This window comes from Corylus avellana, chromosome 5, assembly GCF_965113065.1.
Source record: "Corylus avellana chromosome 5, dhCorAvel1.hap1.2, whole genome shotgun sequence".
Taxonomy (NCBI): Eukaryota; Viridiplantae; Streptophyta; class Magnoliopsida; order Fagales; family Betulaceae; genus Corylus; species Corylus avellana.
The window spans coordinates 8936265-8953476 of NC_142494.1; the positions used below are offsets into that span (position 1 = coordinate 8936265).

The following is a 17212-nucleotide window of genomic DNA, read 5'->3' on the forward strand; positions in this document are numbered from 1 at the left end:
GTTTTGCATTTATCGCCTCCATTTGCATCCTAAATCAAAATAAAAGAATAGTGAGTACATTTAGGCATCAAATAAGTATAAAAGACTAAACATAAAGGGAGAAAAATATGACATTTTGCATTCTCATCAAATAGCATGAGGCACCTTATTGATTCTTTGGCCTAAGACAGCTCCCAAGACAAAGTCACTGGCATCACACATGATCTCAAATGGCTAGCAATGCACAGAGGGGTCTAGAGATTTTGGAGAAATCCTTGATGAATCGAACCTGGCATGTCCAAGAAAACTTCTTACACCCTTTGCTGTCATAGGAGGAGGGAGTTTGGAGATGATGTCAATCTTGGCCTTATCCACCTCAATGCCCTTGTTGGAAATGGAATGACCCAACACAATGCCTTGTTGAACCATGAAGTGACATTTTTCCCAATTGAGCACTAAATTGCATTCTTCACATCTCATGAGGACATGCTTCAGAGGATTAAGGCATTCATCAAAATTAGAACCAAAAACACTAAAATCATCCATAAATACCTCAATGAATTTCTCCACCATGTCTGAGAAAATGCTCATCATGCATCTTTGATAGGTGGCTGGTGCATTGCATAATCCAAATGGCATCATTCTATAAGCAAATGTGCCAAAAGGACATGTGAAGGTGGTCTTCTCTTGGTCCTCTGGTGCTATTGCAATCTAGTTGTAGCCACTGTACCCATCTATTAAGCAATAGTATCTATGGCCAGCTAACCTCTCTAGCATCTGATCAATGAAGGGTAGAGGGAAATGATCTTTTCTAGTCACCTTGTTCATCCTTCTGTAGTCGATACATACCCTCCAACCAGTGGTTTTTCTTGTAAGTACCAGCTCATCATCTTCATTCTTCACCACTGTGATCCCACTCTTCTTTAGCACTACTTGAACTGGACTTACCCACTTACTGTTTGAGATGGGGTAGATAATGCCAACATCTAACAATTTCAATACCTCAGCCTTGACTACCTCCTTCATGTGTGGGTTGAGTCTTCTTTGTGCATCCCTGGTTGGCTTTACTTCGTCCTCAAGGAAGATTTGATGCATGCACTTGGTTGGACTTATCCCCTTGATGTCAGTAATGGTCCATCCTAAAGCAGTTTTATGCTCTCTAAGAACTCTTAACAGCTTCTCTTCTTCCCCAAAACTTAGATTTGCAGCAACTATCACAGGTAGTGTCTGGTTCTCTCCCAAGTAGGCATATGTCAGATGTTCTGACAACTACTTCAATTCCAAATTTGGTGCCTGGACAATAGAAGAGACATGCGTAGTATTAGTAGGTACAAGAGTTTCAAAGGGAGGGGTGTACTTACTTGAATGTGGTGGAGAGGCCTCAAGGAAGTGCACAGCTTTAATGATGTCATCAGTAACATCTTCAAAATCTAGCTTAATGTCCTGCCTTGTGAAACTGTGAGTGAGGATGGCCTCTAATGGACCTATGTGATGGACCTGAAAAACTTTCTCAACAATACCTTGAATCATACAAACATTAAAGCATTCTAGATCATCTTAGGGTAATTTCAATGCATCAAATATTTTAAATTCTATCTTCTCACCATTTACCTTCATACTTACAGTACCCTTTTTCACACAAATTTTTATATCAACAATTCTCACAAAGGGTCTTCCTAAGATGATAGGCAAGGGCAATGGCATAGGGGATTCTTCCATATCTAATACAATGAAATCAGCAGGTAAAATAAATTCACGTACCTTTACCAAGACATCCTCAAGTATACCTCTTGGTCTTTTGATGCTTCTGTCTACCAATTGCAAGGTGATAGAAGTTGGTTGAAGCTCCCCCAAACCTAGTGTCTCATATACAGTATATGGCAGCAAATTGACCCTTGCTCCTAGATCCAGCAATGCACGCTCAAAAAGATAGTCTCCTATCCTACAAGGAATGGTAAAACTACCTGAATCTTTTAGCTTTGGAGGTAGTTTTCTTAACAACACCGCACTTACCTCCTCTGTTAAAGCCACTATTTCATGCTCCTGAAACTTCCTTTTATGAGTGCAACAATCCTTTAAAAATTTAGCATATGAGGGAATTTGTTTAATTGCATCTAATAAAGAAATGTTAATCTCTACTTTTCTCAAAGTCTCAAAAATGTCAAGAAGTTATTTTTCTTTCTTTGGCTTTACTAACCTTTGAGGTAAGGGTATTGCATTCACCTTCTCCATTTACTTACCTTGGATGTTGAGGCTTCATCTGGAGATGCTTGAGCTGTCTCCTCAGTTCCTATGATCTTGCCATTTCTGAGAGTTGTTACAACTTTCAGTTGTTGGTGACCCCTGGATTGGGTATTGTTTGGGTTGAAAATTCACCCTGCTCTCTTTCACTCAGCTCTCTGGCCATTTGCCCCATTTGTGCTTCCAGTTTTAAGATAGCTTGATTGGTATGTGCATTGACTTGTCTTTCATCAATCGTGAATTGTCATTGTTCAGTCATAAACTCTTGTTACGAAGCCATCATTTGTTGTTGCGAAGTCACCAATTGGAATACAATACTTTTCAAGTCATTCTTCCTTGACTCCTGAACTAGTTGGACTGCTTGTTGGGATTTCCTCTATTGCCCTTAAGGATTCAGAACATTCTGATTGTTACTCCATGAGAAATTAGGGTGGTTCCGCCACCCTAGATTGTAGGTGTTGGAGTATGGATTGCTCTTGGGAAGATAATTGTTCTGTCCCACATAGTTTGCTTGCTCTTGATCTGTAAATGAACACATAGGACAAGTCTCAGTGGTGTGATCAGAATGGGAACATATGGCACATATCTGAATTTGTGCAGTTTGCTGAATGGGTATGGGAGAATGTTCTGAGTAGTCATGGCTTTTACAAGCATATCTAATCTCTCAGTCATGGCAGCCATCTGATTTTGAATTCTGGCATTTGTGTTGACTTCATACATGCCCTTTCTCTTTACTCCTTGTCTCCCTCTAGATGAGAATTGTTGGGAGTGCTCACTCAATGTCTTGAAGAGCTCTACGGCTTGCTCACTGCTCTTTCCATCAGCACACCTCCACAAGCTGAATCAACAATACCCTTGTTAGTGTCATTTCAACCTTCGTAAAAAGCTTGTACCTGATCATCTTGAGATAGATTGTGATGTGGACTCTTGAGAAGCAGCTCATTGAAGTGTCCCCATGCTTCGAAGAAAAGGTCTCCATCTCTCTATTGAAATGATTGAATCTCCCTTCTAAGCTGCCTTGTCTTTTGAACTGGGAAAAACTTCTTTAGGAACTTAGTATGTAACACCCCTGCTCCAAGTGATATGATATTGTCCGCTTTGGGCCAAACCCGCACAGTTTTATTATTGGGATTACCCCCAAAAAGCCTCATACCATTTAGAGAAAGTATATTCCATATAAACAGATCATCTTTTTCTTGCCCAGGCAATGTAGGACGTCACATATTCCATATAAACACATTTTTTCCACACCTAGGCATTGTGGGACGTCACAATCTTGTAATGACCTAGGGAAAAGAGCTACCCACATCTGCGCTATCACCCCAAAAAGACTAGTCAATTTGGAGCTTCCCTAAAATTCATTATAAAGCCCAGTTTCACCTAGTAACTAGGTAATGTGGGACTTAGCATTCATGATTATCTTTATAAACTACTTCTTCCCATCTTCCCAATATGGGACTTGGGTGTTACAAACTCCCCCTCTTAAATTTCTAATGTCCTCGTCAGGTCTACGTCATGCAGTGCTCCAGTACCACATGACCTGGCATTACTAGGTGGCTCTGATACCACTTGTAACGACCTAGGAAAAAGTGCTAGCCACATCTGTGCTATCACCCCAAAAAGACTAGTCAATTTGGAGCTTCCCTAGAATTCATTATAAAGCCCAGTTTCACCTAGTAACTAGGCAATGTGGGACTTAGCACTCATAATTATCTTTATAAACTACTTCTTCTCATTTTCCCAAAATGAGACTGGGGTGTTACACCAACTCTTCCCAAGTATGAATGGAATCTGCAGGCAAGGAATTATACCACAACTTAGCATTATCTTTCAAGGAAAAAGGAAAGAGGACTAACCTGATTCCCTCCGGAGTTAGGCCATGGATGTGCTGACGCTTGCAGAGATCAAAGAACTCCCTAAGGTGCAAGTGTGGATCCTCAGTAGTTGTGCCCTTGAAGTGAGTCAAAGCATTGAGTATTTGCAAGGATATATAGTAATTGCCTTCCGCCTCCGGTTGATAGGCGATGCATGATGGCTAGTTGAGGTTTTGCAAGATGAAAGACTATTTCATGGGTCTTCGCGCTGGCAGCGGGTTCGCTAGAAGATCTTCCATTGTTTCTTCAACTTCTTCTTCTTCTTCTGTATCGGAGTTGTCTCCAGGCCTTGGTCAAATGGTCTGCTCAATCTCTGGATTGATTGGAAGGATGGTTGAATTTTTGGATCAAAGCCCTTGCAAGAAGAAGATTTGGTTCGACAATTACAGTAGCTTCAGTGCTGCTGTCCGGATTCTCCCTCGAAGTGCGATCGATCGCTGCTTGGCATGTGCTCGATTGCAGTAGCTCAGTGATGTTGTCTAGACGCTCCTTGGAAGTGCGTTCGATCGCTACTGGTGTGCACTCGATCACAGGAACAGAACATAGAACGCCGCATACCTTAAACAAAACAGAAAAGATGATAATTTTTTTGGATTTTTTCCTTTTTTAATAAAAACAAAAACTAACAGCATTGAAATTAAAAATTAAAAATAACAAAACTAAAGGAAAATAATCCTAAACAAAATTTGACGCAATCCCCGACAACGGCACCATAAACTTGTTGTGCAAATATCTACCTAAATTAATAGGCAAATAAATGTACGTTTAACTCGCGAGTGCATAAGATCAAAACAGTAGTATAGAGTGCAAGTACGAGATCATTCCCACGCGGATTGCCGTAAATTATGCTTAAAATAAATTCCGTAATTAAAACAAAATAAAGATTGATTTTTTGAGTTAATAAAGATAAAGGTAGGGTTTTGATATCCACCACTAATCATGCTCAAATAATAGAACAATATGCCAATGCTCTAATCATATTATGAATACTTAAAGTTTACCAACCTAAGGGTATAGGTGTCTACTCCTTAAGCTATTGATCTCCCTAAGTAACGAATTAGGCATAGGTGTCTACTCTAATTATTTTCTTTCTTAAAGGATTTAGCATGGGTGTCTACTAAGTTGTTCTTTAAGAAAGTATAAATCTGTGAAAATCAACAAACAAATGGAAACTAGGGCATGGGTGTCTACTCCTAGTTTTCCATGTTGATTAACCCAAGAACCCGTGATGAGATTCTTTTGTTACTCTGTTAAGCCCAGGACTCGATCATCCAAATTGACTTAAATAACTAATTCATACCACATGCATATAATGACCAATCACACACATATGAAGAATTCGATAAAACAAGAATTAATCAAGTTAAGCATCACAATATGATTATCACAAAGGCATCAATCTTGATATATCAAATAAACATTAGTAGGGCTTCAATCTAGCCCTATGAAGGAGTTTAGTTACACATGAGTTTGATGTTAAACATCTTCATAAAATAAAATAGAAAGGAAAAGAATAAACCCAAAAACTTGAGCTTGAAGAGCCTCCAATTCTTCTCCTTGAAATTGTGTGTCTATTCTATAGGCTTAAGGGTCTATTTATAGGCCTTAGGAACCCTCTAGAAACCCTAAAAATCGTAGTTTTTGAGTCCTAGTTCGCCTAGGACTTTGAAAACCCTAGTTGGGGTGGAGGGCACTTTCCGGAATATGGCAGCTACTGCCTTGTTCTTCACGCACGGGTGCAGCCCGTGTGTGCTCGATCGCAGCCTTCTTCTTGTGCGCGCGAGCGCACACCTTGTGCTCGCTTCTTGGCTTGGACTTCTCTGAAAGTGCGCTCGAGCACAGGTTTAGTGCGATCGATCGCACTTTCAGAACCTCTAGCTTTTCCTAAATTTGCTCTTTAAGCCCAATACTTCCAGAAATGCTTCATTTTCTTCCAAAAACCTATAAAACAAAGAAAATACAAAAAAGAAATAAAATTGCACAAACTAACAAAACTAAGGAATTAACAAATATAAATTAAGGGGCTAAAATATGGATATTTTAGCACTTATTAGTTGCTACCTATGTCTTGGGAATAAGAATTTCTAGAAATAGAAATTTAAAATCATTATATTTGGATCAAGAAAAATATCTAGAAAAGATACTTAAGGGGTTTAATATGGATAAATGTAAACTTTTAAGTACACCTATTTCGAAAGGTCAACACTTAAGCAAATCAATGTGTCCTCAAAATGAGACAAAGATTAAAGAAAAGGAATCGGTCCCCTATGCCCATGCAGTGAGCAGTCTCATGTATGCAATGACAAGTACAAGACCTAATATTTGTCATGCAGTAAATTAGTAAGTAGATATCAATCTAATCCAGGGAAGACACATTGACAAGCAGTAAAACATATATTTAGATATGTGTAAGGTACTAAAAACATGGGTCTATGTTTTGGTACAAGTGATCTAGAAATTGCAGGATTCACAGATGCAGATTTTGTAGAAGATGCTGATGATAGAAAATCAACAAGTGGGTATATGCAAGTGGGTATGTGTTTTGTTTGGTGGAAAAAAATGTTTCTTGGTTTAGCAAGAAACAAAATTGTGTTGCAAAATTCACTATGGAAGCTGAATATATATCATATAGCACAACGGTAAGTAATGCAGTGTGGATTAAACGCTTTGTAGACAACTTAAATTTAGGTTTAACAAATAAACCAATCAATATGTTTTGCGACAACAAGTTTGTAATCTCTTTAATAAAAAGTGGAGCACAGAGCTCCAAATGTAAACATATTGATGTAAATTACTACTATATTCAAGATATAGTGGAGAGAGGGAGAATAAAAGTTGAATTCATTCTCTCAACAGAGATGGTCGCCAATCTTATGACCAAAGGATTGTCTTTGGATAAATTCAAAGAGCATGTAGCCAGGGACCAATCCGGGAAATTTTTTGGGAGGGGGCCAAGCCAATTTTTTTTTTTTCGATTCTTTAGAATTAAAAATATTTTGGTTATTTTTTATGAACTAAAGACGTAAGGGCCAAAAAAGTTGGCATTTGAAAGTAAGGGACAAAAAAATGGGAATTTGACCGTAAAGGCCTAAAAATAAATAAAAAATAAAAAAGTAATGGGTATGGCTCAAAAAAAATTAAGAATATGGCCAAAAAATTTAAAAATAAGGCCAAAATTTTTTGGGGGGCAAATGACTAAAATTAAAACTTTAATTTTTTTTTTTTTTTACTTATAAATTATTTTTTCCTTTTTTTGGGGAGGGGGGGTGTGGGGCATGGCCTACCCCGGTCCCCCTTCCCTCCATCACTGCATGTAGCTACAATGGGATCAAGAAACACCTAGGTGGTAGCTACATATATTACAGCACGGAGAGAAGGATTCGGGGACGCCTAAATGAACGATTATATGCAATTTTGTTTAAATAAGAGAAATAATTGGCCAGGTCATAGACAAAAGACACTAAAGAGAAACATATATTACAACTCTTATAAATGTAAGGTTCACCCATAGGCATTATGTTAAAGTGAGTAACATCTATGCTCTAAAAGTGTAAAAGATGCTGATAAGGTATATCAAGGAAACACTTGATTGCAAATCGGTGCAAGTCAACACATAGTTTTGTGTACGGCTAAAATCGTCAATAGTGGAATAAGTGTGAACTAATATTCCTAACCATAGAGAATTGATGTCATTCGTTTGGTTAAAAGCGAAATGAAGTCACCCTAGTATACAATCAGTGAGAAAGTATATGGTAAAAAGTATGGTTAGATACGATGACAAAATTGTTTATACACTATAAAATGTCATAATATAACACCGAGCTGTAGTCTTTACTGATGAGAGTTGACATGTATAAAAATTATTATTGGTACCAAAGTGGTAATGTTCAACTAGGTTACTTACTTGATGTTATAATGTGATCAAGTGGGAGATGATAATTTAGGGATGATCACGCTATAACAAGTATGGTTATTCCCATACACTATCATACCCATGAAAGGTAAATAACTTCCATGGAAGTTATGATAAGTGATAAGATATAATTCTTGGCGAAGAATAGTATCATGACTCTATAAATAGAGTTGAAGTCGGAGAGAATACGTATCATTATTTTCTAACAATTCTATTCTCTCTGACTTTTATGACTTTGTTCTCCATAGGATTTTCACCTTAGCAGGAGACTTCCTACAAATAATAGATCATACATACATAATTCTTCAATCAATGGTGTATATAGCTATTGAGAGAAACTTCATTTAACTCTAATAAACTTTCATCTCTTTTGTAGGCTTGTAATCCCTCTTGGAGTTCAATAACTCTAAATTTAATATATTCAACTTTAAAAAGTTCGAAGAACTCGCTCTTGGTTGCCTGTATAGGGCATACCAAAAAAAAAATTTTCTTTTTATCTTTTGCCCTTCACAGAATAGGCTATCCGCAGAATAACAAAATCTGGGCTAAGGTTATCTTAAACACGTATCCAAACAGTACAGTTCTACTACTAAGCCAGCACAAGCCTTAAAATGACGATAAGTGTATCCTTGCAATGGGATAGGGATGAACTACAGCTAACCTGGATTGGTCTTAGCCTGTAGCCAAACACCCTTTGTCTTCTTGAATTAAACCTTCAAGCAACCTGGATTCACGCCCAATTCGCATATACCAGTGTCTGTCACTCCAAAAATTCCTGGGCAGCAACACTTCACGGCTCCCCAACCACCACAACGGCAGCGCAATAACGGCAACGGGAAGGAGAAAACGCCACGAGGAGGAAAAAAAATTCAGGATCCGACGGAACCTCCCAAGAACGAATGCTCTGAAATTGACGTAGCGAGCAAGCCATGGGGAGGATTCTAGAATCCCCGAGAATCCTATCAGTTTGTGCATTTTCTTTTTTCGAGTTTAATCTAAACTGCTTTGGCTATTTTTAGTTGGTATAAGACTGGTAATATATAGAGAAGTTGCTGCTTTTTACTCAATATGCAACATACTTTGATAGCATGAAAAGACAACTCTCTTCCAGGATAATGTTGGACTTGAATGTGCCAATTTTGATGTATTTTTACCCAACTTGCTTAATGCAATTAAAAGATTTTAATTTTCCTGAGAAGAATTTGCATCATTCTAGTTATCCTTATTGAACCGAGCAGTGTTGATTACTTCATCTTACTAGTTGGGTTGTATTACTTTTATGGCAAACCCAATTCAACCCATGTCAAATCTTTTTGGTTTCTATAAGATTTGGAAGGCTATGCCTTGTTTGGCAAATGGTTTTACCTTTTTGCAACTAGAGAAATGCTAAGAGTACTAACTCTTTTACTAACAGATGAGTACTCATTTCTTTTGCATTGACTCGATTTATGATATATGTACTATCGGAGTGAAATAAGGGATCTAAAGATGATTAAGCTCTACATCATGTAAGTACCCATATGTTAGTAAAAGAGTTAGTACTCTTATCATTTCTCTTGTGACTATAGTAGAAAATGATTAATGTGATATAAAGTTTTGAATTTTTTGTATGGAATTTTGTAGTGATTTTTTAATTTAAATAGTAATAAAAAGTGAATAATGTGATATAAAAAGTGAAAAAAAAAAAAAAATAAGAATGTTTTGATATTGATTTTTTTTTTTTTTGAGAAAATGAGTGTGACCAGTAACGAGGGTATGAAATGGTTTGCCTAACACGACCTAAATCTACTTCTCTTTTTCAAGAAAGGAACTTTAGTTCTTAGCAGCTAGCAATTTGTACTGTTTATGCTGTTTGTGATTCTTAGGTTTCTATGTTGCAGGGGGAGAGTTAAAATTTGAAAAACAGTGTGCTAGAAAGTATATAGTAGTTTAATCTGTAATGGATGTAAAGGCTCTGGCTAAGTCAAAGAGGGCTCATACTCAACACCATAGCAAAAAGCCGCACGGCCTTCATACAAATCAAAAACCAAAAGCCCCGTCTGATGGGAGTAACGTTGCTGGAAATGCAAAGAAGCCATTGGGAAAGCAAGTTACAGAGAAAACCCATCGGTCTCAGGGTGCGTCTAAACTCCCCTCAAATTGGGACCGCTATGAGGAAGAATTTGAAGATCCATCAGCCAGTGATGGCGCAGGTCAACCTTCTGATGTTATTTTGCCCAAGAGTAAAGGAGCAGACTATCGTCACCTGATTGCTGAGGCTCAGTCTCAGTCTCAGTCAAGTTTATATTTGGATGGCTTTCCTTCTTTGGATGATGTTATGCCCGGTGTGTCCTTGCTTCTTTGTCATTATTGGGTCTAACTTGTTATATTGTTTAAATAACTTTAGCTGCTTATACAGTAGCCAGAGTATTTGTGGACTTGTACTGGGCTATTTACATAACTTTTATGTATAGCATTATAGTCCAACTAAAAATGTCATCATCTTTTTTCATGTTCTTGTAGTTAAGGTTTCAAATTTAAGTGCTTGATAGAAAGTTATTCATGGCTAATTTGACAGGAGAATTCAACCAGGGACTAGGCCCTATGCTGTCTGTTAGGGGAGAGGGCATTCTTTCGTGGATTGGAGATAATAATTTTGTTGTAGAAGACAAGATAGCTGCAACTCATGAGGTAGTTCACTATATATGGTTTTCTTGTTATCTACTCTTTAAACCAGAGTTAGATTTCAAAAAAGGGACAGAAAAGGAGAACTTGAGCAGTTAATTCTTAATTGGGCATAACCTAGTATCGCAATTTAAGCATCTCAGATACATTTTTCATGCTCGAGTATAGTGGAGCTTTACGATTTCTTTGCTTTTCAGTTGCTTTGCCAGTCTATGAGTGGGGGCTTCTCTTTGAGAATTTCACTTGTTTTTGTTGCTGTTCTTGACTTAAAATTAACCTAGCCTTGTTTGTATGTACATTTGTTAGAGTCATATATTAAGCTGAATCCAACTGTTTTGTGAGAAAGAGAAAATGCATTTTACCTACCAATCAAAAGAAAGAAAACATTAAACATTACTCGAATATTGAAACTTATATCATTGTTATAAATTGGATATGCAATACCCTGGTTATCAAAATATATAAAAATGCATATACAATATATCAAGCCACGAAGTAATTCTGGGTTGTGCTTGTCTTTCTGATAGACAACCATACAGCTTATAGGATTTACTTGGTTCTGTCTACTTTGGCTGTGCTTGTTATGGGGAGGGGAGCCTATTGAGTGGGAGAAAGTAGTTGATTTAGGGAGTTGAGAATTGTTCCGGGAATTTGAAGTAAGCCTCAGAATTTCTTATATTATGAAACGTCCTGGCTACATATATTCTGAAAGTTGGATATGGATGAAAAGCCATAACGATCCCCCCCTCCAGTATGTTATTTACTGTGCTACACAACCGAATTTGTCATGTTCAGATGAATTATTCCTATCCAAGTTTTTTTCTTACTCTAGGTCGGTTTAGATGTAAATATGTATAACCAATGTTGTGTGGACACTTTTAAAGATGTGCAAGGGACGTTAGTCTGACACAACACAACATGGCATGGGTAGGGGTGAGGCATATTTGTCTTGCATGTGCAAGGTTCTTCTCTTTGTTTTTTTTTTTTTTTTTTTTTTTGTCCTTTTTGTATACTTCATGCATGCTTGGGGGCGCCTACGCTTTTTATAAAGCTTTCTTGATTACCTATCAAAAAAAAAAGGGGGGTGAGGCATATTTGTCTTGCATGGTTTCTGTTGTGCTTTTGTTTGTAAGCAATTCCAGGTTCACCGAGTCCCAAGAGCACTTTTAATTTGTTCCTACTCTCTACCACATTGAACGGTTATTCTTCTATGTGGACACTTAGCATTTAAATTGTTATTCTTCTATAGCATTTAAATCTTTTTAAAAAAAGAGGAATCTACACTTGAACAAATTAGAAAATACAAATGAAGAATGGCATACTCTTGCATACAAATATAACAGGCACCAAAGCCAGTTTGTGCTTCGCAGTTCCATGTTAAGCCATGCTCTTGTTCCTGTCATTGTTTCGTTAGAGTTTTGCTGCAGGCCACCTTTAGCTGTTTCTTGACATTAGTTGGGTTACCTGTATGTTATCTTCCAACCTTTGTCTTCTTTCCGACCTTGCTAATTTTAATGTACAGGCATCATTTCTCTCCCTGAATTTGCACGCACTTGCTGAGAAACTTGCAAATATAGACTTATCACAGAGGCTCTTCATCGAAGCAGATCTATTACCATCAGAGCTGGTATGTTTAATTTCCAATTGTGATGTTGAAACTCATCTAGTGACTGTCTCTAAGCAAGTGTTATGTTTGTAATGCCTTAAGGTCAAGATGTGAATAAGCATTGGGTTACACAGCACATTTCCCTACTGATGTTGAACTCAAAATATTCTTTGCAGCTGCTATAATAATTCTTAATTTTGTTTTAGGAGGGCCAATTTTTTTTTCCCCTTTTTCTCTTTTCTATTACATAAGAGTGCATAGAAGGGTAAGCGATGTTTCATTCGAGAAGGCATTACCCACACTAAGCCTAGCAATCTGAAATTAGAGTTCCATAAAGCACTAGAATGGAGTAAAAGATGGTCGACGGTTTCTTCACTCTTCTTACACAAACAACACCAATCAATCACGATGATGTGCCACTTCCTTAAGTTATCCAAAGAGAGGATCTTACCTAAAGCAGCTGTCCAAGCAAAAAAAAAAAAAAAAAAGGCACTCTCAAAGGGGCCTTACTCTGCCAAATACAGGGAAAAACATGATGTCTAGGGGATTAATATATTGCAGAATATGCTAACCTCAAACTGCCCTCTCTTGGAGGGGGTCCAATAAAGCTTGTTTACACTATCCTGTCTCAAACTAATGGAGTACAACTGATTGAAGAACAAAGTAAAGAATTTCAACTCCCAATCATGAGCCGCTCTAACAAATTAACGTTCCACTGAGAAGAGCTATTAGAGAACTGAAGATTATCTTCCACGGAAGCATCCCTAAGGCAAGCAATGCTAAACAGTTCCGGAAATGCTCCCTTAAGGGGTAGTACCTCACACCAAAAATCTTGCAAAAAACTAACCTTGGAGCTGTCTCCCACCTCGAATCTAGTAAAACTAGAAAACTACTCCCAACCCCTCCTAATGAATTTCCAAATCCCCACCCCATTCGACCCATTGACTCCATTAAAGGCCTTTATATTTAATTCCCTTTTTCATTGGATGGTTGCCTAGTTTTCATATTTCTAGTTTCCATGCCTTTTTTTATCTTTTTTTTTTATTTTTTTTATTTTTCTGGTTAGGTGTTGCTTTTGTATATGTCCCTTGTGTAATTGGGTGTGTCCTTTGGTTTTAGCGAAATTCGATTACTTATCAGGAAAAATAAATGTGCATAGAAGGAACCTGTCATTCAAAAATAATGAGATTTATTTAAGCTTGTGGAATTCTGAAATAGATAACTCTGGATGGCTTTTTATTGTAGCATGTGTTGCTTTTCTGACATATTTAAAATTAGTTTGCTATATTTTCCCAGTTAATCCTGGTTCCATAATGAGTTTAAACTCAGATGGATAGAAAGACTTGAACCAGATAACATGTCTGAATAGCAGTTTGGATTCCTCTTGCGAATGTTGGTAGGATCTGGAGTGAATTTGATTTGGGCTCTAATAGCAGGTTTGCTTTAATTGATTTTTGGAACCCTTAGATGAAAAGTCTCTCCTGTCATGACCTCCTAAAAAGGGTGTTTTATCTTGTGTTTTCTTTCGTTTTTTTTTACCTTATACACTTGGGCACAAATGGTTACTCCAGTTCTTCTTCTAGATAACCTATGATCACGTATGCATTTGAAGATAATATATCACCTTTGCATTTGAAGATAATATTTCAAACTTATAAAGAGGCATCCTGGCATTGCAAAGGTTTTTCTTGTGCTTTAAGAATGTTGGGGGCAGAACATTCTAAGATATCTGGAGGAGCCATTGTTTTAGAGAAATGAGCATGATGTTGTACGTCATCGTGGTATCTATAGATTAAGCTGAGTAATAAGTAATATTATAGGAAGACTGCGCCTCTGATCATAATACTTTTTTCTAGATTTTTAGGGTTGCTTATAAAAAAAAATAAAAATAAAAAAAAAACATTTTAATTAGTGTCAAATTTTCTGCAAAGGTTCTGGAAATTGACATAGAATTTATATGTTCCTGTTTTGGTAATAAAAAAAAAAAAAAAAAAAAAAAAAAAAAAAAAAGGGATCTGTACAATCTGCTTATGATTTCTAATAAATAACTTTTCTAGTGTCAACAGAATAAGAATCAACAACCATGTAGGTCAATTGCATGTTAAGTATTAGAAAGTGAGCTTTAGAAGTTGAGTGTTCAAGTCAGGTGTTGTATGAGGGAAATGAGCAGTTTTTATGACAGGTTCATGATGTTGTCACATATCTCTCCCACTCTCCACCATAGAGAAATTAAAAAATAAAAAATAAAGAACACCTTAAGGTAGGACTGTATGACTAGAAGAAGTTGTGTACTCCACTGGTTCCAATGTTTCCAAATGAACTCCTCTTGAAGGTACTTAAATTGTCTATTGTGTGCTTCCCTTTGCTGTTTTAAGGAGATGTATTTAGGTTGCGTTGGCCATTGTGCTGGCCAAATTAGCAAGATATTGAATGCAATTAAGGATTTTTTGGGCCCAATGTAAGAAAACCAGGAATAATACCCTTGAAGTCATTGAAGTCAACCAAAACCAAACAACAAACAAAACAACCGGTGCTCAACAACCAAACAACATACAAACAAACATCTAGCTAATTTCCATACAGACCCTCCACCCATCTACCGTTTCTGCACTACAGCAACCTACAGAAAACTCATTGAAGTCAACTAAATCAGAACTTCCACTTTGATATTCCAATTTTTACATAGCTCTTCATTTTCCAAGCTCTACTTAAACCTCTCTTTTGCTAAAATCCTCGTTCAAAATTCCCAAGAGATTTTTTCCAGCAGCTGCTCCTCTGTCTTTGGTTGGCTTCCATGTTTAGTCTCATTCCAATTTCTCTAAAAGCAAAGGAATAATACCCTTTGCTTGGCATGCTTGCAATGTGAAATTACTTTCTTCAATTCTCTTTTGTATCTTGGGCAACCTGTTTGAAAAGAGTCTCATATATTCTACTTCCTTTTTTCAGATTCAAAATGACAATAGCATTCATTAAGGCTCTGTTGGTAGCTGAAAGATCTTCAGACAAATTATTAAAAGAAAAAAGAGAATAATTATTAGAGGGGAAAGAATCTTGTTTGTCTCAACTCTTATGAGCAACCTTTAGGAGTACAAAAAAGAGAATCAGGCTGGGGCATATAGGACTCTGAATCCGAAAACAATATTCCATACGTATTAGTATGCAGTATAATTTTGCCTTAACCTTTCAGTGGAAACAAACTTTAAACCAACCTAGTTCAAGCTTATGTTTCAAGTTCCAAGCCAACCTGAAGCCAATTTAACATTTATGTTATTTAGTACAAATTTTCCAAGTCAAGTCCTCAAATCAACTTTAAGTTCAAATTGTGGACCTTTACATTGGGACTTCGTTTGCTATCTTCATGACTTTAGAACTTCAGTCTCCTGCCCATGGATTTATTGTATCGATACTGTAGGCTACATCTGACATGGTTTCTATATCAGTGCGCAGAGGGATTAAAGACAAGCAGATCTCAGGAATCTGACCAGATAAAAACATGTAATAGTGAAGTAGCCAGAACAATATCTGAAGAATTTTCTGAGAAGGTTGAGATTGCAAATCAAAATACAGAGTGTACATCATATGGATCTGCTGGCAGCAATGATGCAGATCGAACCTTGTCTAGCCAAGAGTCAATTTCAGTGAATGCCGTAAATGTTGATTTGAGGCAAATAGGCAAATCTAGTCAAATTGAAGCCCCACAGTCAACAGAAGAATCCAATTTTGAGGCAGCCGCTGCAGAAGAGGAATTGAATATGCTTCTAGACTCTTATAATGAGACCACGAAGATCGCTAATCCCTCTGGCATCAGGTCCAATAATGCCTTTCCTGTTTTCCAACAAGAAGCTTCTCCATCTCCATCCCCGCTTTCAAAGCATGTCCCAGATTCATCTAAAACTTCACCCATCATTGCTGATCTGGATGACGCTCTTGACGACTTGCTTGAGGAAACATCCAATGTGACAAACAAAAATTGTTTATCCGAGTCTGTTGAAGGAAAGTCTGTCCTCGGTATTGTTCAATCTTCTTCCTCGTATTCCGGAACCAAGTCCCAGGTGTTAGATGACTTTGACTCATGGTTAGATACAATTTGATTGGTTTTTTAGCACAAAATTCATGTAACCTAAGTTCTTGTATTGAACTTTTGTTCTAGGTTAGCTCTCCCCCTACCTTCAAATTAAAATTCTGTTGAGGGGTAAACGGCCACTATACCTGCTGCACTTGTATGGTGGTTCTGGTGGTGAAAGTTTCAAACCATGATACACTAGGAAATTAACGACATTATACCTTGTTATACAAGTTATTCTCTGATTATAAGCATGAACTCTGGTAGTTAATTTATTGTTGCTTGATAACATATTAAGCTGCTTGCGGTTGAAAATCAACAGAACTGTTATCACATATGTTGGACTTGTGGGTCTGTAGTCAGTAAATATTTCAAGCATTACACTTTTTCCCCTTCTTTCCACAATACAGCTCAGATTTTCGTCTTTGTTTTTTTTTTTTTTTTTTTTTGCATCTAACAGTGTACAAATTTTTAAATGATGTGACAATATATAGGATCCTCTTATCTTCAGAAGATGTCCTTTACCTGCAGATGTGCATACTTGTTGGCTCCCTGTCGATCTATCTCCCAACCAAGGTACATGAACAAACAAGAATTTATTATCTTTTGGGGCTATTCATTTCTGGACTATAAGAAAGTAATGGAAAAGTGTTAGTTAGCCATCGTGATGGTGGTTGTTACTTTCTTCCAATGATATCATGCCCATGTGAAACTTGAAACCCATCCTGCCCACGTCTTATCGATGAAAACAGTAATCTTAAAAGAGAAATGATATTCGTAGTACACTATGTAAAAATCAGCCAATGAATCAATCAATATAACAAGAAAAAATTAATGACTGACCGCAGCATCATAATTATATAGCAATAATA

General features: G+C 37.1%; 1 protein-coding gene across 1 annotated transcript; it reads left to right on the top strand.

The window, feature by feature from the left end:
- Positions 1-8755: 8755 nt before the first annotated feature.
- Positions 8756-16629, top strand: LOC132183103 (phosphorelay protein). The gene is made up of 5 exons (XM_059596500.2): positions 8756-8972; positions 9888-10331; positions 10565-10677; positions 12194-12298; positions 15718-16629. Exons 2-5 carry the CDS (start codon positions 9947-9949, stop codon positions 16366-16368), a joined length of 1254 nt encoding a protein of 417 aa, XP_059452483.2. The 5' UTR covers positions 8756-8972; positions 9888-9946; the 3' UTR covers positions 16369-16629.
- Positions 16630-17212: the final 583 nt, after the last annotated feature.

Coding starts and splice junctions, on each gene's coding strand:
- LOC132183103 (XM_059596500.2), top strand. CDS start 9,947: ATGGATGTAAAGGCTCTGGCTAAGTCAAAGAGGGCTCATACTCAACAC. Junction 10,678..12,193: donor AGATAGCTGCAACTCATGAG/GTAGTTCACTAT, acceptor TTTAATGTACAG/GCATCATTTCTCTCCCTGAA. Junction 12,299..15,717: donor ATCTATTACCATCAGAGCTG/GTATGTTTAATT, acceptor TTTCTATATCAG/TGCGCAGAGGGATTAAAGAC.